Consider the following 20869-nt stretch of genomic DNA (forward strand, 5'->3'; position numbering starts at 1 on the left):
ATTAAACATGTAATCCAATAGAAAGATGTCTTATTGGGAGCACTGAAATGCTTTAAGGGGTCATTAATCTTGTAGACATCTCATTGCTCCCACTTGTCCAAAAACGACCTTTTTATATGTACTGTTGTTTAATGGCTTCTCTCTGCTGTTCTGTTCTCAATTTCAAAATGGCTTCTTCACAGACAAACGAGATCACTATGTGCTGGTTATGTTGCTGCGCCATTGCTGGGCGAAATAGTCAGTCGCAAAAAATAACTGAGTCTCCCAACACAGGTCTCTGTTTGCTCACTGGAAATGTAGCATATCAATGGTGCGCAAGAAATATGACTTCAACGGGTGTGTGTGTATCTGTGTGTAAAAGAGTGTAGGCTACAGCAGAATTCAAACGACAGAGCGGAGAAACATGGCACATTCAGTCTAGTTGCTTGTAGATCTAAACCGGTTTTGGCGAACGACAGTAATCTGAGAATCTGGCCGGTTGCCACGCGTCTGAGAGAACTGCACCCACACAGCCATATAAGGTCAGAAGAAACGATTTCGAACATAGTGCTGTATTTCGTTCAGGATACTCAAAGGGGATTTCAGACTTCTTCGTGCTCTCTCTATTTCCCCTTCAAGATAATGGTTCGATGTTGTATTTCGAGGTGTTGATCAGCTACTCAGAAGATGTTACATGTCAGACAAGCAAGATGTAATCCATCCTATAGGTAAAGCAGAACAATAGGAACAAAGCTGTGTGTGTGTGTGTGTGTGTGTGGTGAGGTTGTTTTCCTGAGTAAGGGTCTCCAGGTGTGCTCGTCTGGCTACAGTTGCTATGCGTACAGTAGTCTATGCCATGCATAATGCTGATCAATCTTAGTCTCTTGATCAACACAGCGGTTGAATAACCTCACTGTCAAAAACAGAGAACATAGTCTACATGTCGGAACTGTTTTAGAGTCAACTGTAGAGGAGCTGGGTTTTCCAGGAAGGGTTCAATACCCAATGCACAATTGCTGCGTAATTGGCCAAGGTTAAAAGGATCTTCGAACCATAAGGTCACGAGGCTAAACTAGTCTAAACCAGCCATCCAACGACGTGTTTACACCCTCTGAAAACAAAATTGATGCGTTGGGCATACCAGATACCAGCAATTGATGGGCCTTTCTCGTAGAGAATATAACATATAGAATATAACCATGCAGACCATTCCATTCGTTCCTCAGTGCTCAAATTATTGCAGGGCGTGTTTTTTACTATTATAGAAGCAACTAGAGTAGAAGGTAAAATGTAAAAAATTAATTATTTTTGGCTAAATGTCTTTCTATGACCGGCGGACCTCTATTAAAAATCCGACTGAATCATAGTAAAGTTCTTTGTATGGCAAAACCGGACAGCTGTTTTGTGCAATGTTAGCATTACGTAAGCATAGAAGGAACACAAAAGCACACCCAGGGGGGGAAGGGAATGGGCCTCTTGAGCAGAAGACCAACGACTGCTCGCAGTACAGTAGGCTACACTATTTCTCTTTGCACGTTCGTAAATACAGAGCCTAATACTCGGACCGTTGCACGTCAAGCTGTTCTATGCAGGCAAGATGGCTATCTATTTAGGCCTTTATGGCAATCTGTTAATAGTTAAAATGATAGCTTAACTCAATTCATGTTTATATATTTTGGGGATAATGTTGCTTTCGATAGTTGTATAAAATGTTTTGGAATGTATTTGGAGAGCTGGACACAGGTTACTGCACCATTTTTTTGCATTTCATTTAGAATAATACATTTAAATGTATTCCACCAGCATTCATCGCCTGGAGCCTATAGACAAAATAAAATTGTCTTCAAAATAAATAGACCCAGGGTAATTTAGATAATTTGCCAAATGACTAAACACTGTTAAAAGTTACAAAATGTATATTTACCGTTATAAACGTTTAACATAGACTATACATTCAACACGTCAATTTTTCGAATCACATTTTGACCATTCTAATCTGGATTGCAGTCCCACAGAAATATAATCGATTATAGGGAGGAGGGTTTTACAATGATCAAATTGGGCTACTCCCGTTGATTTATGTTGCGTGCACGATGGTATTTTAGCTCATAAATTGTGTTAATTCAGTAGGCCTATGTCACAGGAAAATAAAGATATAATCGTAAGATTTAAACACAAATGTTGCTTTAAAAATGTATTCGCCTACAACACTATCCAAATCAAAATGAATCCCATGGATCGTTTTGATTTGGATAGTGTTGGAGGCGAATACATTATGTGGACTCTGTCAAGATTTCCTCGAGTTTGGCCTCGACTCCAGCGTCACCATTTGCGCACAGTACGAAATGGACAGAAGAGAGAGAGCGGCCATTTTAGTACCGCTAGTCAAAACTATATTTTACTCCAATTTAATGCGGTTATTGAATGTTTATGCATGTGTTTAAACATAGGGCCTACATTATTCATATGCGTTCACTCTCTTTTCTGAATAGTCTTTTCCCTGCTCCATGACCGCTTGAGAGCATAGGAGTGTTTATAGGCCTAGCCCTTCAAAAGGGCAGCTGCCTGTTCTCCAAAGGGCTGAAATAAATCTTAAGAGAAATTGATTAACTGTTATTGGTGCAATAATAACAGAATATAGCCAACGTTATTATTCATATAACATCACTTCACATAAATCCCACAATTTAGATTAGAAAAACATGACAAAATCCACTGATACAAATGTAGATATTGTGTGTATATTGAAATTGCCTTTATTTTTCTTTGGGTCTATTTATTTTGCCACAAACTGTATGCTATCTAAACCAAATATATCTCTCCTTATTGTTTTTCACACACATACTGCCTGTCAGAAGCCAAAATGAAATATCCCTTTTGGTGGCATTCCTGTAGGTGGCAATGAAGCACTAGGTTGAAAAGAGTTACATAAAAGTATGCATTTAAACATAAAAAAATGTTTAACAGTTTACCCAATGGTCTTTCAAATGTACTTTCTCTTATAAAATGTTAATCAAAATATCATGTTACTTTTGTAAGAAATTGTTTAAGAAATATAATTTTGAATTGTAAATAAATATAAATCAATAAGATGTCTGTCTTGTGTTGTCTTTGCGCTTTTGAAATTGTTGGTGGTTTAAAATACTGACATCTGTCAAAATGAAGAAGCCATCTCAGAGATGATGATTTCTTAAAGAAAATTGCATCTTTACACTAAGAAAAAAGTATCTTTAGTACTAAACTGCCAACTTACATTTATTGTGGTTTAGTGGTCACATTTCCAGTATAATTTCAGAGGCCCAGTGAAGGCACACAGGGTGACATAGAATAGCCTTTTCATCCATAGTGGTTATATCCCTAACTCTAAGTAAAATAAGAGAGCTCCAGAATTCAAGGTGGCACAGATCCATCAAGTCAAAGGTTACTAGGCCTGTGTGATCCCTGACCCCATCTAACCCCACTCTTCATCAGAGTCCTTGCAATAATAGCCCTCTATATCACATAGCACCAATACTTCTCAGATGCCACTGATCATTATTGATTTCTTCTGAGAGGGAGGAGGAGGGCACAGAGGAGAGTGAACTACTCAGAACTTTGCTGAAGCACACTCAATACACCTTTTTAAATATAGACAATGCCTCTGTGTGAGCCTCAGCCCCACCTAGTGATGTTAAGGGACAGGCCAGATGACTACAGAGCGGGAAGGTGAGAGAGCACTGCTGTTGACTATTGCATGACAGCTCTTACCACAGAGACTCTTCCGGTGAACAAATTGATGTGGGTGAGAAGTGTTTGGACAGGAACAAGAAGTGGTGAGCAGAGCAGAGGGAAAGACCTGGTTAAGATGAGCCTGAACTTTGTTTCTTCCTTTCCTGTTTTTACTCACTTATTCTTCTCACTTAGCCAAGCTCTGTTTCTTTAAATTAACTTATCGTGCAACACTGACATGTGTTTAGACTCAGTTTGGAGGAACTGACATTACCCTGACTTCTGTCTGACGGCGACCTGTTGGACCGTACAGAAGAGATATGACACAGAAAGGTACTATGACAAGCAATGGCACCGCTAAGAAGGGAGAAGAGCTCAAAATTGTTATTGTGGGTGATGGGGGTTGTGGGAAGACATCCCTTCTAATGGTCTATGCTAAAGGAGACTTTCCAGAGGTAAGGACAGCATGGCATCTCTTTAAATATAAGAGTATAAGAAGGTAAATGTGCTTGAATTTTATTGTTTAGATTAAGATAATCACCCTTTAAAAATATATTGAATTATGCAGTCATGATTCATTTGTGCCCTGTTGACGGTGTCATCACCAAGCCAAACTCAAGAGGTTGGCTGTGAAACTAAAATGTTATGAGTAGCCTAATGATTATCTCCACTTCTCTATCATGAAATTAATATAAAAGTACATTGTTTAAATATTTCATCTTACTAAAATGTCTTAATACAAATAAAACAATTATTCTATTGACATCTCCATTATTTAATTTTGGTCAGCAGATTTATGTTAAGTTCATTATACAAGTTCAGACTGAAGTGTGTGTAATGCCAAAGGTCCAGCATAAACATGAACCTTTCAAATAATGAAGGCAAATATATTCCTTTTACACTGCATTAACACTCCTTAACAAAATCATGGTATTTGAGAACAGAAAAATAACACTATTCTAAATATAGGCTTCCATCTCCAAAGATAATGTTGTTACATAATTAGGGTATTGTCCTAGACAGATTTTGAATACATGTAGTGTTCTATGGCACTATCCAGTTTTGGTTCTATTATGTCTCAATTATGTGCTTTAATATTATCCCATGGCCCATGGAGGAAATGCAAAAGGATTGAAATACGGAATTTCTTTCTCCCTTTGTCATTTCTGTTTAACAGAAGTATGCTCCGTCTGTGTTCGAGAAATATGTCACCACAGTCAAGTATGGAGGGAAAGAGATTAGACTCAACCTCTATGACACAGCTGGTAAGTATTATTAAGTATCTATATATCTACAAGAGTGTTACGTTTCTGCACGTGGGCAGATATGCAGGGTGTGAATGTGGAGTCACCTTGCCTGTCCTGTTTGAGCAGAGGTATTCTGATAGCAGATCTTTGATCAGCTAGGTGGAACATAAAGCTAGAGAAGGATAGAATTGTGTCAGACGTCAATGCATTCAAAACAGAGATTCTGAAAGGGTTTCAATTAGAAACTAATATAGCCACCCGTTTTAAAAAGATACTCTTGTTTTCTGGAGAATAAGCAGTAAAAACTAACATTGGACTAGGACGAGCACTGAACATGTCTAATGCCTTTCTCTGATTGGCTCCTTTTTCCCGAACAAGGTGTTGTGTTGAAATGTCATAATGGATTATTGTAGAATACTGTCTGACTTTGTAGTTAATAAAACATTTTTGGTAAACTATGAGTATGACACGACATCTCACTGAGCATTACACCTTTCCCTCCTGCACTGATAAGCAGCCGTTTTGTAGAAAGCTGTTGTGACAGGATGTGGCCTAGGCTCATCTATAGACAGAAATGCTGTTTCTATCTGTGTTTGTCATCTGACTGGTCTTTGAAACTTTTAACTAGACATTGTCAACGAATCCTCAGATTATCAGCTGAAATGGCTAGATATTGATTTGAAAATCTTTGTTTTATTGTTACTTACTTGCAAAGTAGTTTCAAAATAATGCCTTACTATGTTGAAAAGTTTTTTATTTGATTAGGATCATGTCAAACTTGATTTCTAGTCTTTCAGCTCCTTGTTATGGATTTTGGGTTTTTATCCAGACTCGTAGGATACTTGGCTTCCTGAGAAATTAGTTTCAGAAATGACTTTATACTTGTTCTCTATCAATACTGGATATTCAACTCCCCTCTAGATATGCACATGACACGTATTGACTAATATGTGGCAGAATGATCTACTTAGGTTGTTCCTGGAACATAGTATCACGTCCCAGCACATTGTTTACTGTGAGTCATCACCCCTGCACCAGCCACTTTATTTTACAGGAAATGGAAGTTGAAGCCAGGATGTGGTTTTATAACTCACCCCCAGCATGGTTCTGTATCAACTTGTTCCATACTAGTTTCTTTTTTTAGATAAAAGTGGAACATTTTAATTTGACATACTTTTAACATTGTTATTTTATGAATGTGCCATTATTTTTCATTCTTGGACTGCAAGGATAAGCCCAATGGATCAGATCCTTGTTTGCCATTGTCTCTATTTTCTTTAAAAAATGTCATCAAACACTTAACATTGTGTATTTCTGTGTACCTTTTTCAGGCCAAGATGACTACGATCGTTTGAGGCCACTCTCCTATCAGAATGCCAACCTGGTGTTAGTCTGTTATGACGTAACCAACCCCACCAGTTTTGAAAATGTCTTAATCAAAGTAAGCTCACTGACCATGATTCATCAACGATATTCCATTATGCAGTGACAGCCAATGACATTCATATTCTGCCCAACAATATCCAACGCTAATGCAGCTCACCATAGAGTGAATTGGACAGGCCGGTGTGTTTTAAACAAACCCAACATTAGTCACTACAGAGAGGTGGAAAAGGATTGTGTGAGTTCACCTCTTATCAGTGGTTAGACGTCATGTCTAGGTATGAATTTAGTTTGATGAATGATTGTAAATGATTGACTTTGATATAGTGGTGTACTTTCTTTTGACTCCCCTCGCTACATGTGAATCAACCACAGCACAAACTGGGACTGTGCTGGAAGCCTCCCTCAATGAACAGGGAAATGTCAATACAGAGCCATGAATGCAAACAGTGTGATAAAGACATGGGGAATGCAGTCAGAGTGAGACTTACGCGTAAAACACTACAGCAAGGGAGGGGGGTGGTAAACACAAAAGAAAACACACCTATTTGTAGAACCGATACCTGGGTGTGTGACGCAATGGGCGTAGAGCCAAACCAAACAACCTGTCTATGGAGTGTTTTTTGCAATCCCAATGTGGTATTTTGACCACCTTCCTTCCTACCTTGACCTCTGACCCCTATATTAACTTTTGTGATCTGCTGACTCACACAGTGGTACCCAGAAGTGAACCACTTCTGTCGCGATGTTCCTGTCATTCTGATTGGCTGTAAGACTGACCTGAGAAAGGATAAGGAACGTACCAGAAGGCTCAAAGCCATGGACCAGGCTCCCATTACTTACACACAGGTGAGGATCAACCTGTCCTCCTGATGAAAGGGTTTATACACATAACTTACGGTGTGCAGCTTTGACTTTAACCATTTCATTTGAATTATGGATGATGGCCTTCAATTGCTTCTCAAATGTTTGATCCTAGTCCAACTGATTTGCCCTGTGTGTCAGTTTCCAATTCTGATCCAGTACTCCCCTGTCTTCCAATGAATACTCTTTGTTTGGTTTCACAGGGTGAGGAGACCAGGCGGCACATGAGTGCTGAGCTTTATCTGGAGTGTTCAGCCAAATATCGTGAAAACGTGGAGGACATTTTCAGAGAGGCCACTAAAAAAGCCCTGGCATCCTGCCGCAGAGCAAAACACCGTACGAGGAAGAGGCATTGTGTCGTCCTGTGACCTCTTAGTGAAAGGACAGAGGCTTGAAGTCAATTGACACAACAGGACACCCTGTCCCCTGGTCTTACATGTCAAATCTACACCATCTGCTGCTTGTCTATTATAAACAACTGCTTGCCACATCCTGGGTCAACCTAATTCAATTTCATCAAGAGCCTGTCTGGAGACACCATCCCCAGCCAACTCATGCCCTTGGAATCTGGACAATGATATTCAACACTGAACTAATGTCTGCTAGGGTCAAGATGGTAATCCTGCTAGTTCTGTGGGCGCAAGGTCTATCCTGGGATTCCAGAGTGGTTTTGTCTCCACGTTAGGCCAAAGTATAAGTGGGAATATGATAAAGTAGATTGAGATTGTGTACCATAGAATTGAGTCAAATATCCTTTTTTTTTTTATCAGTGACTGAATTGCTATTTTTACTTTTATAAATAATTTGTTGTACCCATTGCTGGTCTGTGATATATTAGTTTATTTTTAACCAGTTAAATGTAATATCAAAATGTAGATTTCTGCCTGAATAGACATAGCAAAAGTAATTATTTGTCATGAGAAGGCCATAAACAATACCAAGTAGTGCTTATACTGCCAGAAAGATTCAAATCTCACCTTTCTGGTAAAAATAGTTAGAAATTGCTGAGTTGTAATCACTTTTGAGGACACAAGCTCATGTACACAGTACAAATATGATAGAAATATGATTTTTCCCCTATTCAACAAAAGTGGAAGAATAGGGCTGGAAATGGTTGATATGCTTTCTAAATATAATAACAAATTATAACTTACTATGTAACTTACTAACTTACTATAATATTTCACCTTCTAAATATAAAATAAATATGGTCATACAGTTGAAGTCAGAAGTTTACATACACCTTAGCCAAATACATTTAAACTCAGTTTTTCACCATTCCTGACATTTAATCCTAGTAAAAAATCCCTGTTTTAGCTCAGTTAGGATCACCACTTTATTGTAAGAATGTGAAATGTCAGAATAATTGTTGAGAGAATGATTTATTTCAGCTTTTATTTCTTTCATCACATTCCCAATGGGTCAGAAGTTTACATACACTCAATTAGTATTTGGTAGCATTGCCTTTAAATTGTTTGACTTTGATTCAGGTAGCCTTCCACAAGCTTCCCACAATAAGTTGGGTGAATTTTGGCCCATTCCTTCTGACAGAGCTGGTGTAACTGAGTCAGTTTTGTAGGCCTCCTTGCTCGCACAAGCGTTTTCAGTTCTGCCGAAACATTTGTATAGAATTGAGGTCAGGGCTTTGTGATGGCCACTGCAATACCTTGACTTTGTTGTCCTTAAGCCATTTTGCCACAACTTTGTAAGTATGCTTGGGGTCATTGTCCATTTGGAAGACCCATTTGTGACCAAGCTTTAACTTCCTGACTGATGTCCTGAGATGTTGCTTCAATATATCCACATAATTTTCCTACCCCATGATGCCATCTATTTTGTGAAGTGCACCAGTCCCTCCTGCAGCAAAGCACCCCCACAACATGATGCTGCCACCCCCGTGCTTCACGGTTGGGATAGTGTTCTTCGGCTTGCAAGCCTCCCCATTTTTCCTCCAAACATAACGATGGTCATTTTGGCCAAACAGTTTTATTTTGTTTCATCAGACCAGAGGATATTTCTGAAAAAAGTACGATCTTTGTCCCCATGTGCAGTTGCAAACTAGTCTGGCTTTTTTTTATGGCGGTTTAGGAACAATGGCTTCTACCTTGCTGAGCGGCCTTTCAGGTTATGTCGATATAGGACTCGTTTTACTGTGGATATAGATACTTTTGTACCTGTTTCCTCCAGCATCTTCACAAGGTCCTTGGCTGTTGTTCTGGGATTGATTTGCACTTTTCGCACCAAAGTACGTTCATCTCTAGGAGACAGAACGCATATCCTTCCTGAGCGGTATGACGGCAGCATGGTCCCATGGTGTTTATACTTGCGTATTGTTTGTACAGATGAACGTGGTACCTTCAGGCATTTGGAAATTGAACCAGACTTGTGGAGGTGTACAATTTTTTGTAGACTTGGCTGATTTTTAGATTTTCCCATGATGTCAAGCAAAGAGGCACTGAGTTTGAAGGTAGGCCTTAAAATACATCCACAGGTAAACCTCCAATTGTTTCAAATGATGTCAATTAGCCTATCAGAAGCTTCTAAAGCCATGACATAATTTTCTGGAATTTTCCAAGCTGTTTAAAGGCACAGTCAACTTAGTGTATGTAAACTTCTGACCCACTGGAATTGTGTTACAGTGAATTATAAGTGAAATAATCTGTCTGTAAACAATTTTTGGAAAAATAATTTGTGTCATGCACAAAGTAGATGTCCTAATCGACTTGCCAAAACTATAGTTTCTTAACAAGAAATGTGTGGAGTGGTTAAAAAATGAGTTTTAATGACTCCAACCTAAGTGTATGTAAACTTCGGACTTCGACTGTACTTAGTGGCAGTACAAAATTGGTACCATTTCTGCCAGAGACGCCATTCAAATGCCTGCTAACTCGTTACAACTTCAGCTTTAAGCACAAAGTGATTTAGTCCCCCTGTGACCAAGAAAAAGTGCTCTTGTTTGAATTCTACGTTTTTTCATGTTGGTCTCTAAATCCATCTGAGAACATCACAGCAAGATTGCTTTTGCCGCAGTTGCTTTCCCATCTCATATGCCATATTCAGAGCTGCGCTGCAAGGTTCACAGGCAGAGGAAATCGATCCCTTGTCTGGATAGGCCAGAAAATGTGACGTGTGCTCTCTATGCAAATGAGGTGTCAGATTACACCTACTGCATCTCAGCCATAGAATTTGAATTTAATAGGATCTCTATGATCTCATCATTGGCTTACATGAACACGTCAATTCTGCCTGTACATGTTGCGCAGTTCAGAGCGCCCGTACACACACGTCAGTCAGAACCGGTCCAAGAACTTGCTCATAGTCCCCTAAATAGGGGACTTAACATTTAAACTTGAGGTTGAACGTCATTTTCTTTAGCAATTCAATTTCTAGGAAGAGCTTGGTTCTACTGATCACTTTATCACCTGGCAAGATTTGTTTCACGAAGTCGTCTATAAATAAATACCCACTCAAGGAATAGTTTGCCCATTACACAGTGGTGGAAGAAGTACCCAGTTGTCATACTTGAGTAAAAGTAAAAAATACCCGAACAGAAAATGACTCAAGTAAAAATGGAAGTCACCCAGTAAAATACTACTTGAGTTAGTCTAAAAGCATTTGTTTTTAAATATATTTACAGTACCAGTCAAAAATGTATGTTTTTTTTCTATATTTGTACTATTTCTACATTGTAGAACAATAGTGAAGACATCAAAACTATGAAGTAACACATGGAATTATGTAGTAACCAAAAAAAGTGTTAAACAAAACCAAAATACATTTTCGAATCTTCAAAGGTGCCACCCTTTGCCTTGATGACAGCTTTGTACACTCTTGGCATTCTCTCAACTAGCTTTACCTGGAATGCTTTTCCAACAGTAATGATGGACTGTCGTTTCTCATTGCTTATTTGAGCTGTTCTTGCCATAATATGGACTTGGTCTTTTACCAAATAGGGCTATCTTCTGTATACCTCCACCTACCTTGTCACAACACAACTGATTGGCTCAAACGCATTAAGGAAAGAAATTCCAAAAATGTCACACCTGTTAATTGAAATGCATTCCAGGTAACTACCTCAAAGTTGGTTGAGAGAATGCCAAGAGTGTGCAAAGCTGTCAAGGCAAAGGGTGACTAATTTGAAGAATCTCTAATATAAAATATATTTAGATTTAAAAAAAAATTTTTTGGGTTACTACATGATTCCATCTGTTATTTCATAGTTTTGATGTCTTCACTATTATTCTACAATGTAGAAAAGAGTAAAAAGAAAAACCTTAATGAGTAGATGTCCAAACTTTTGACTGGTACTGTAAGTATCAAAAATAAAAGTATAAATCACTTCACATTCCTTGTAATAAATAATCAAACCAGATAGCATGGTTTTCTTTTTTATTTAAAAGATAGTGTTGGAGTGTGCCCCTGGCTAAGACAATTTACAAACAAAACATATGTTCAGTGAGCCCACCAGATCAGAGGCAGTGGGGATGACCAGGGGTATTTTTAAAGAAAAACAAACATTTAAATAGGCAAGTCAGTTAAGAACACATTCTGATTTACAATGACGGCCTACACTTGATAAGTGTGAATTTGAACATTTTCCTGTCCTGCTAAGCATTTGAAATGTAACAAGTACTTTGGATGTCGGAACAATTACATTATTTTCTTTCATAATGTAGTGGAGTAGAAGTAGTCAAACATAAATGGTAAAGTAGAGATACTCAAAAAAAAACTACTTAAGTCGTACTTTAAAGTATTTTTACTAGAGTACTTTACACCACTGCCATTACACATGTTCATGTAAGCGACTTACCCTTTCTGCAGAGGATGATAAGTAGACTGCACCTTTTACATTGCCAGGACAATTTACAACTATTTACTATTGTGGTTGAAAGCTGATAGACATCAGTTCCTTTCAGAGCTGGAGTCTGGACAAATATCTATTGCAGTTTTCTAAAGTTTAATGACAGTGCCCACTAGTGGTGGTTGCTATGAAAAAACACTGACATAGCAATGTCCTACAGTAGTACTGTAGATAGGCAACTGAATAAAATGTGAAAGCTGATGTATATATTTCTTTGCTAAGCAAATACATTTGTTACAAGACTTATCAATTAATATTTGCTAGTTCCAAAACACAGGGCCTTATATCAATGTAAATAAATGCCTCTCAGATAACATCCTGTAATCAGAGACAGAATCAATGAAATCACTCTCTTGTTACAGTGATACGTTTAGGCACAAGGTACAGTCTTATGATGGGACAAGCCATGACATGAAACCAATACCACAACATATGAGGAAATAGGTGCTGTTGTGTAGTGCATTGCGGCAGTTTTGATGTTACAAACAGAATGTAACATTTTGGACTAATGGTCAGTAACAGGCTTTTGCCGACAAGTATAACAAAAAGAGTGGCTCCCTTCAAGCGTAGAATGGATTTCTTCTTCTTCTTTACGGAATCAAGACTAATATCCAAGACCTTAGATTTCCTCAATAACAAAACAATCGATTCCAAATGGAACAAAAATCAAGTAATTGTGACAGGCTACAGGGAGAGAAGGCATTAGAGCGCTGTCACTAAGTACCAAGTTGTTCAGATCTAATACTACAGTTCAAAATTAAAGGACACTGAAAAGGGATACACAAGCTCATGAGATTTTGCCTTAGTTCAGAGTTGATGCATTACAATACATACGGTATGTCAGCAGAGTTATAGAATTTGATCACGCCAGCACATTTGTACTGAAGACATTATTCCCAATCATTTGCTCAAAGTACCAGTGCTCATAGCAGCAATTGTTTAAAGTAGACACAGCATACTGTGACAAAGGTGAACTCAAAACAACCAGCACAGCCTGAATTGGACAGGACTCAAATAATCATTCATTGAAAGGGTTATAATTTTGAACTAGATTACAGGAATGATTTAAAAATGGATTTGTCTTAATTCTGAACCCACTGAAGTTAAGACATCAGGAACTCAGGTTAACAAGGTGCATTGCAGAAGGGAAAGAAAATCCTTGTATTCTAAAACCTTGACATGTATTAGTATATTCATTATTTAAAATAGTATTATTTAAAAATAGAACAGCTGTAATTTATGGTTGCCAAATCAACCCAAACAATGGTAGTAAATGGCTGCTGTTAAAGTTTGTAAATGTCTATGATCAGTTAACAAGTCCTGGCTGGTACATTGCTAAAATAAAAAGCAGGCTTTAGTTCTTTATATAAGATGTACCCGCATCAACATGTCAATATCCAGAGAAAAGAAACATGTTTACTTTCAAACAGCACACCGGAAGAATTGTATAGTTCAATGCATCTTTACTGAAGAATATATCAAAACGAGACACTTGTTGTTGCGAACAGTGAAAATTGCTGTGCCATGCATGTATTCAAATATTCCATACCGAAAACAGCTGTGTGAAGTATTGACAGTACATATACTTTGTAGGTAAATCTAACCTCTTCTCATGACCTAATGCTACCCGTCTTTGTTTAGTTGCATATAGTTTAGAGTGGATCTCTGTACATGTAGTTCATGCTCTGTCCTAAATACATCCACACCATAATGAATAAGTCTGTCCAATTACTCTAAATCTACAGGATCAAGCCTCAAATGGTCCAGGATCGCAGTGGTTCATCTGCCAGAAGAAGGCCGCTCTGTGTTGTGATTGCATGTGTAGCAAGGACAACGACAAACTATTGGAAACAAAAGCACATTCAGCCAAGGTTATTGGTTAATGTTGCAGCTGTCATCAAGGCTGAGACACATCGTTCTCTTCACTCTGTCTTTTCCTGGCAAAAACCCCCTGCAGTCCATATTCCCATCGATTTGTGCGTTTCAAAGTGCCATTTTGTTTCATGGTCACTGGCCACTTGGGAGTCTGAGCTGTAGTCAGACTTGTAGTCACTCTTGCTTTTGCACCTTCTCTGGGTTTTCCTGGACTTTTTGGCGAACAACTTTCAATGTGGTAAGAAAATTCCCCAGGAATAGGACAAGAAATGTCAGTGCCAACATAAATACCTGAAATACACAAAAAGGCATTAAAGAAATCACATTTATGCTGAAAATCTTTACAAGACTACTGACACTGGAAGTTAAACCTTCCATTGAGGACATCTAGTACAATGACATCACAGGTGTCATTCTTAAAATGATTTTTATTTTAATAGACAGTTCCAAAAATGTGGCATGTCAGTAGTGTAGTTAAGATATTGGGCTTTTAAAAAGCAAAGTGTCACCAGCTACTTCATGATGACACAAAATGGATGCATTTTGCATCATCATGATGATGTGGCCAGTGACTGAATAGAGAGTAGTCTTGTAACGAGACAGGGGTGGATGTAGCGGCATGTTGTACTGTATTCTATATGAAAACAAGGGATTTTACAGAGATTGGATGGTAGTATTTCTGTCCTTACCTGCCACTCTTTACAGTCTTTATGTCCTGCCAACCGAAACAGGGTCAAAGCATTGTACAGCTGCCAGAACTGTGAATGGGATTGGAGAGAGAAAAGTTCAATCTAAGACCTGAAACCTTATTCAAGAACACAAGCATGGCAGCTGGCGTGTGTACATGTAAAAGTATAAACAGCTGAAATAAGGAACAAAATGTAAGCTTTGCAATCATGTTGGGCAACACTTATTTTACAAGTGTGACAGATTTTGCAATACCATCTTTTAACTTCTTCAAGTCTCCCCACTCCACACTCTTCCCCCATAACGCCTCATCCTAGTCTGTGTGAAACAAGCTGGCACACACTCAGACCTCATCCCTGGATAACCATTTTAGTACAGTTGTGTTAGACTTACATGTCCGAAGAAGAGGAATGGCAAGAGGAAGGTGAGCCCTCGCCACATCCATGACTGGAACCCCTCTGCAAAACAGAAACAATTAATAAATTGGTGGAAAATCCAGAACATTGAATAATGCATAACCTTCCCGAAAGACAGTATGTTTACATCCAGTTCAACTGGCTTTGTCAGGAGTACAGGTTAATCATTAGACTAAAACACATGGTAGAGTAAAGTAAGCTATATCAAAAACAGCTAAACAAGAGGGACAAAGTATTGGTCAAGAGGATAAAGGTTATGTTCAAAGGGCAGCTGCAAACTGATTGCAAAATTTTGTCCATTAGCTCCCTCTGGTCAGCAAGATTTCACTAAATATATTTTGCTACAGTCTATCATAATTGGAATTTTGAGCAGTAGAAATGTAAACTTTGATTAAAAGAGGATGTGTGGAGGATGTGTGTGAACTCATGCAGGGCATTCCGACAACTGGGACATCACTACATCACAGTAGAGACTTGCTCAAGGTTAAAACATCACCTTTGTCCCATTTTTTCCAGTCATGGGGTTGCTTGTGGCCCACTTCTTTGTAAGAACTATTAAAACACATACAAATGTCTTGTACAGGGAATATAGCGGAATACAAAGTGTAATTATTCCCACCGCAAGGCAATCAAACAAGAGAAATGTCGGTATAGGGACAAAGTGGAGTCGCAATTCAACGGCTCAGACACGAGACGTATGTGGCAGGGTCTACAGGCAATCACAGACTACAAAAAGAAAACCAGCCACGTCTTGCTTCCAGACAAACTAAACACCTTCTTTGCCTGCTTTGAGGATAATACTGCGCCACCGATGCAGCCCACTACCAAGGACTGCAGGCTCTCCCTCAACATGGCCGACACGAGTAAGACATTTAAACGTGTTAACACTCAATAGGCTGCCGGCCAAGACGGCATCCCTAGCCGCGTCCTCAGAGCACGTGCAGACCAGCTGACTGGTGTGTTTACAAACATATTCAATCTCCCCATCCCAGTCTGCTGTCCCCACATGCTTCAAGATGGCCACCATTGTTCCTGTACCCAAGAACACAAAGGAAACAGAACTAAATGACTATCGCCCAGTAGCACTCACTTCTGTCATCATGAAGTGCTTTGGGAGACTCACCTCCACCTTAGCTGCCACCCTAGACCCACTTCAATTTGCTTACCACCCCCAATAGGTCCACAGATGACGCAATCCCCATCACACTGCCCTATCCCATCTGGACAAGAGGAATACCTATGTAAGAATGCTGTTCATTGACTACAGCTCAGCATTCAACACCATAGTACACTCCAAGCTCATCATTAAGCTTGAGGGCCTGGGTCTCAACCCCGCCCTGTGCAATTGGGTCCTGGACTTCCTGACAGGCTGCCCCCAGGTGGTGAAGGTAGGTAACACCTCTTCGCTGATCCTCAACACTGGGGCCTCACAAGGGTGTGTGCTCAGCCTCCTCCTGTACTCCCTGTTCACCCATGACTGCGTGGACATGCACGCCTCCAACTCAATCATCAAGTTTGCAGACAACACTTCAGTAGTGGGCTTGATTACCAACAATGACGAGACAGCCTAAAGGAAGGAGGTGAGGGCACTGAGTGTGGTATCAGGAAAATAACCTCGCACTCAACGTCAACAAAACAAAGGAGATGATCGTGGACTTCAGGAAACAGCAGAGGGTGCACCCCCCTATCCACAGCGAAATGGGCAGCAGTGGAGAAGGTGGAAATCTTCAAGTTCCTCGGCGTACACATCACAGACAAACAGAAATGGTCCACTCACACAGAGAGTGTGGTGAAAGCGCAACAGCGCCTCTTCAACCTCAGGAGGCTAAATAAATTTGTCTTAACACCTAAAACTTTGACAGATGCACAATTAAGAGCATCCTGTCGGGCTGTATCACCGCCTGGTACGGCAACTGCACCGCGCACAAACGCAAAGCTCTCCAGAGGGTGGTGTGGTCTGCATAATGCATCACACGGGGGCAAACTACCTGCCCTCCATGCCACCTACAGCACCCGGTGTCATAGGAAGGCCAAAAAGATCAAGGACAACAACCACCCGACCCACTGCATGTTCACCCCGCTACCATCCAGAAGGCGAGGTGCATCAAAGCTGGGACCGAGAGACAGCTTCTTTCAAGGCCATCATACTAATAAACAACCATCACTAACACAGAGGCTGCTGCCAACATACAGACATTAAATCATTGGCCACTTCAATAAATGGATCACTAGTCACTTTAATAATGTCTTGCATTACTCTTCTCGTATGCATGTGTATTCTATACCATCTTGCTTGTGCCCGCTCATCGCTCATCCATATATTCTTATTCCATCCCTTTACTTAGATTTGTGTGTATTAGGTAGTTGTTGTGGAATTATTAGAGTACTGTTAGATATTACTGCAGTCAGAACTAGAAGCACAAGCATTTCGCTACACTCGCAATAACATCTGCTAACCATGTGTTGGTGACCAATAAAATGTTATTTGATTTACAGGCATGACTGAAATTACTGGCACCCTTGATCAAGATGAGAGAGAGAAAAAGACTAAAAAGTAATGAGATATTGTATGCAAAAATTATATCATTTTATACAATTGCTCAGAGAGAAATATTTTATTTAATAAGTGATAAAAAACTATTCTCAAAAAGATAGGGGTCAGAATTATTGGCACCCGTGTTTTCAATACTCCTGCACCTTCCCTTTGCGAGGATAACGGCACAGAGCCTTTTTCTAAAATGTTTTATGAGATTGGAGACCACATTGGAAGGGATTTTAAGAGACCATTCCTCCATTGAGAATATTTCCAGATTATTCTGATGCATTCGTAAATTCACGCTGGAGTGCCCTGGGCATTCGTATATTCAGAGCGTTGTCAGATTGTCCGTTCATAAATTCTGAGCGTTTTGCTCTTGAAGCGTTTGAGCGCACACTGGACACTCTGGCCAAGGAATAGGGTTTATTTGAACTGGCGACAGTTTAATAAAGCAACCCCCCCCCCCGCTATATTTTACAGTAGGTATGGATTTTTTTTCTGTATATGCGCGTGGTGTGCGTGGCCAAAGAGTCATCCAACAAATGCAAACACAATGTTCTATTTTTTTTTTGCATACAATATGGCTCAGTATGTATTATTTATTTTATACAGCCTTTAAAAAACTTTTTTTTTAATCAAGGGTGCCAATAATTTTGGTTGTGACTTAATGGTTCAAAAGCTTTCCCAAGTCATAACAAAATAAGCAAGCCTTAGAAACTGTCTTAACTGAAAAGGAACTCATCTTACCCACTGTGAGGTCCAACTGATTTCTTTCCCCCAAAGCTCGTAACCTGTATAAGCAGCCACTTTGATAGTAATATTGAAGAAACTGCACAAAGCCTGAAAAACACAGGGATGAATTTCAACAAATTAATCAAATAATTTTACAATCAATCATATATGAGTAATGACATGGACTTATATTGTGCGACTTGTTTTCAAAAAACTCGTTTGAAGATAAAATGAGAAAGTAGATGCTTACTCTGATATATGGAGAAGGCAAGGAATTGACTTCTGAACATCTGATACATGGACCCCTCTGGCCTTTGAGAAGAAACAGAGGAACCAATCAATACAGGCAATCAAATAACATTTATCAATCAAACTGCTCATCAAGCAACCTTTGATGATAACTGCCAATCGATTTTGACCGACAGCAATTAATGAAAGTGTTCAAAGTTGAAAATAAATAAAAAAGGACTTACCAGGTAAGCATTACACCTGATAGGAAGGTAGAGACGTAATGATGGGAGACCCACCACCCTTTGATCCTGAAAGGACACATTGAGTGGAATTAGAATAAAGAAGCAGAACTAGGTCGACATGCTAGTCTATTATTTGAATCTCACGGAGTAAATAAATAATTCAGTCACATAAAAAGCTTAGTAGCTCACCGGGACCCATTGCTCATGAGGATGCTTTCCCTTATGGTCAAAGTGCAATAGTACCAAACCAGCAAGAAGTTGAAGATTTCATCTGTGACACTGAAACAAAGACATTTACAACTACCTTGCTTTAACGAAACATTAAAAGATGCTACGAGGAAACATCAAAATGTATAATATAACCAACTCACCGGTAATTGAACAAGAAGAGACAGGTTATGGCAGCAAACATCAAGATTATTGTCATGCAAAGCTTGAACTTCTCATATTCATCTTTGTAGGCAAATCTGCTCGTGCGAAAAGATGCAACAAGGAATCAGATGCAGCAACCAAACAGATGACTGAATACAGATATTTTGTTAAAGCTGAAGCAACACTTACTTAGCCTGGTTGCTGAGGAGTGTGACATTCACATTGCCAAGGACCAAATTTAAGTACAATCTGAAAAGAGACACATACTTTTACACCCTCTAATGACAAACTGCATCAAATCTGTAACCAACCAAAAAATAACCATGTCCTCAAATACACTGACCCATTCTTCTTTGGCAAATAGGCTTCCATATCAAAGAAGAAATGTTCTTTGTCTTTAATTTGCATTTGGATGTCTTTGATCAGTTCTGTTTCTTTCTCATCGCTTGTTTTTGTACATCTGTAGGAGAACAACACACTAAATGCTCAGGTCCTAATTATGAGGACCTTTGGTACAGGAAAACAAGACTGGATGGACCATTCTTTGTCAATAACTGCAAGCACTAATAATAGGCTACTTACTTGCGCAGACTGTGCCGGAGGTCTTTTAGACCCTTCCTCTGTTTACTAATGGCACTGCTGCATGTTGCCTGGAGGTTGGTGAGCTCATCGAGCTTCTGTCTGTACACTTTGTGAGTTTCCTAGAAATAAGAATGGAACGCAAATGACTGCACATTGCTCACCAGTACTCAAATATGTTGAATAATTATTTTCAAAGTCCAAATTTAGACAAGCTGTGAAGGTCTAGGACAGATCCCCTCTTATTCTTGCAGTTTGAGGCTGTCTCAGTGGCTTACTTTCTATCTTTCCTCTCTCTATGGTCCCTGATCTAGCAGTATATGACAGGTGGATGGAAGGCAATATTAAAATATAATTGAAACCTATCCAGTCGTTTCAAATGATAGCAATTAAGAAGGAAATAACGTTAAGCGGGGAGGAAGACACGACTACACCCGGAGTTAAGTGACATTTATTTGCTACTTATCCGCATTGGTTGACGGATTTAACTGCGCCGAAGTGAAAACTTGGTGGATTTCACTTAAAACACAACTAACGTTACCTAATCATTGTTATTAATCGGAGTTGGCTAGCTAGCTTGCTGGTTATAAGCACTTTAACAGGCGAACGTTATTATTGCTAGATAATTAACGTTAGCTAACATTCGCCTGTTCATTGTTTCAAATGTGCGGATATTAAAAGCTAGCTGTACCACTTTAAGTAAATCTGACTAGCAGATACCGCAGTATACGAATGAGTTATATTGGAAAGTTCCTAAATACAACATAGTGTACAAAAATACCTGATGTTGTGTACAAAAATACCCTTTATCAAGTTAGTATGCTAGCTAGCTTCTAGCCATGTTGGCTGGGTTAGCTAAACTAGCTAGAAAGCTAGCTGAGCTGACAATAGTAACGTTATATCAGTTATCATCCTCCAACCTCTCTTTCTGAACTGGCGATAGTCCACGTCATGCCACGCACCTCGCTAGTTATCAAACTGGCTTCACATAGGCCTACCTGTAACTGTTGATATTCTTGGTCAATTTCTCCCCATTCAGTTTGACACCTTTGCAGTGACATTGTGTCAGTAAGCGGCACTCGCCGACTCCCACTGTACAGAACCTCCAACCGCCAGTACAGCTGTCCACGATTATTTTCTTATTTCATTTAGAGCGC

At 39.3% G+C, this 20869-nt stretch overlaps 2 protein-coding genes across 3 annotated transcripts; one reads left to right on the forward strand and one right to left on the reverse strand.

Moving 5' to 3' along the window:
- The first annotated feature begins 3623 nt into the window (after positions 1–3623).
- rhof (ras homolog family member F) lies at positions 3624–7998 on the forward strand. Its single transcript, XM_024380696.2, has 5 exons — positions 3624–4142; positions 4865–4952; positions 6266–6375; positions 7032–7166; positions 7385–7998. The coding sequence occupies exons 1-5, from the start codon at positions 4008–4010 to the stop codon at positions 7547–7549; spliced, it is 633 nt and encodes a 210-aa protein (XP_024236464.1). The 5' UTR covers positions 3624–4007; the 3' UTR covers positions 7550–7998.
- Positions 7999–11919: 3921 nt separating this feature from the next.
- LOC112219442 (transmembrane protein 120B) lies at positions 11920–20864 on the reverse strand. 2 transcript variants are annotated; one of them, XM_024380686.1, is made up of 12 exons: positions 20711–20864; positions 19716–19834; positions 19477–19593; positions 19323–19382; positions 19133–19228; positions 18951–19040; positions 18762–18827; positions 18539–18600; positions 18304–18396; positions 14998–15062; positions 14607–14675; positions 11920–14208 (listed from the first exon to the last, which is right to left on the reverse strand). In XM_024380686.1, the coding sequence occupies exons 1-12, from the start codon at positions 20771–20773 to the stop codon at positions 14092–14094; spliced, it is 1017 nt and encodes a 338-aa protein (XP_024236454.1). In that variant the 5' UTR covers positions 20774–20864; the 3' UTR covers positions 11920–14091. The 2 variants fall into 2 exon arrangements, with proteins under 2 accessions (XP_024236454.1, XP_024236455.1); XM_024380687.2 differs by lacking the exon at positions 19477–19593.
- Between the last annotated feature and the right edge of the window lie 5 nt (positions 20865–20869).

This window comes from Oncorhynchus tshawytscha, linkage group LG20, assembly GCF_018296145.1.
Source record: "Oncorhynchus tshawytscha isolate Ot180627B linkage group LG20, Otsh_v2.0, whole genome shotgun sequence".
In the NCBI taxonomy this organism is placed as follows: Eukaryota; Metazoa; Chordata; class Actinopteri; order Salmoniformes; family Salmonidae; genus Oncorhynchus; species Oncorhynchus tshawytscha.

Bases quoted from the DNA above. Each gene is read 5' to 3' on its own strand.
- rhof (XM_024380696.2), top strand. From the start codon at position 4,008: ATGACACAGAAAGGTACTATGACAAGCAATGGCACCGCTAAGAAGGGA. The intron at 6,376-7,031 runs GTAAGCTCACTG...TGACTCACACAG, and splicing joins TTGAAAATGTCTTAATCAAA to TGGTACCCAGAAGTGAACCA. The intron at 7,167-7,384 runs GTGAGGATCAAC...TTGGTTTCACAG, and splicing joins CTCCCATTACTTACACACAG to GGTGAGGAGACCAGGCGGCA.
- LOC112219442 (XM_024380686.1), bottom strand. From the start codon at position 20,773: ATGTCACTGCAAAGGTGTCAAACTGAATGGGGAGAAATTGACCAAGAA. The intron at 19,835-20,710 runs GTAGGCCTATGT...TCTTATTTCTAG, and splicing joins AAGAATATCAACAGTTACAG to GAAACTCACAAAGTGTACAG. The intron at 15,063-18,303 runs GTAAGATGAGTT...TCTGTTTTGCAG, and splicing joins TCAGTTGGACCTCACAGTGG to AGGGGTTCCAGTCATGGATG.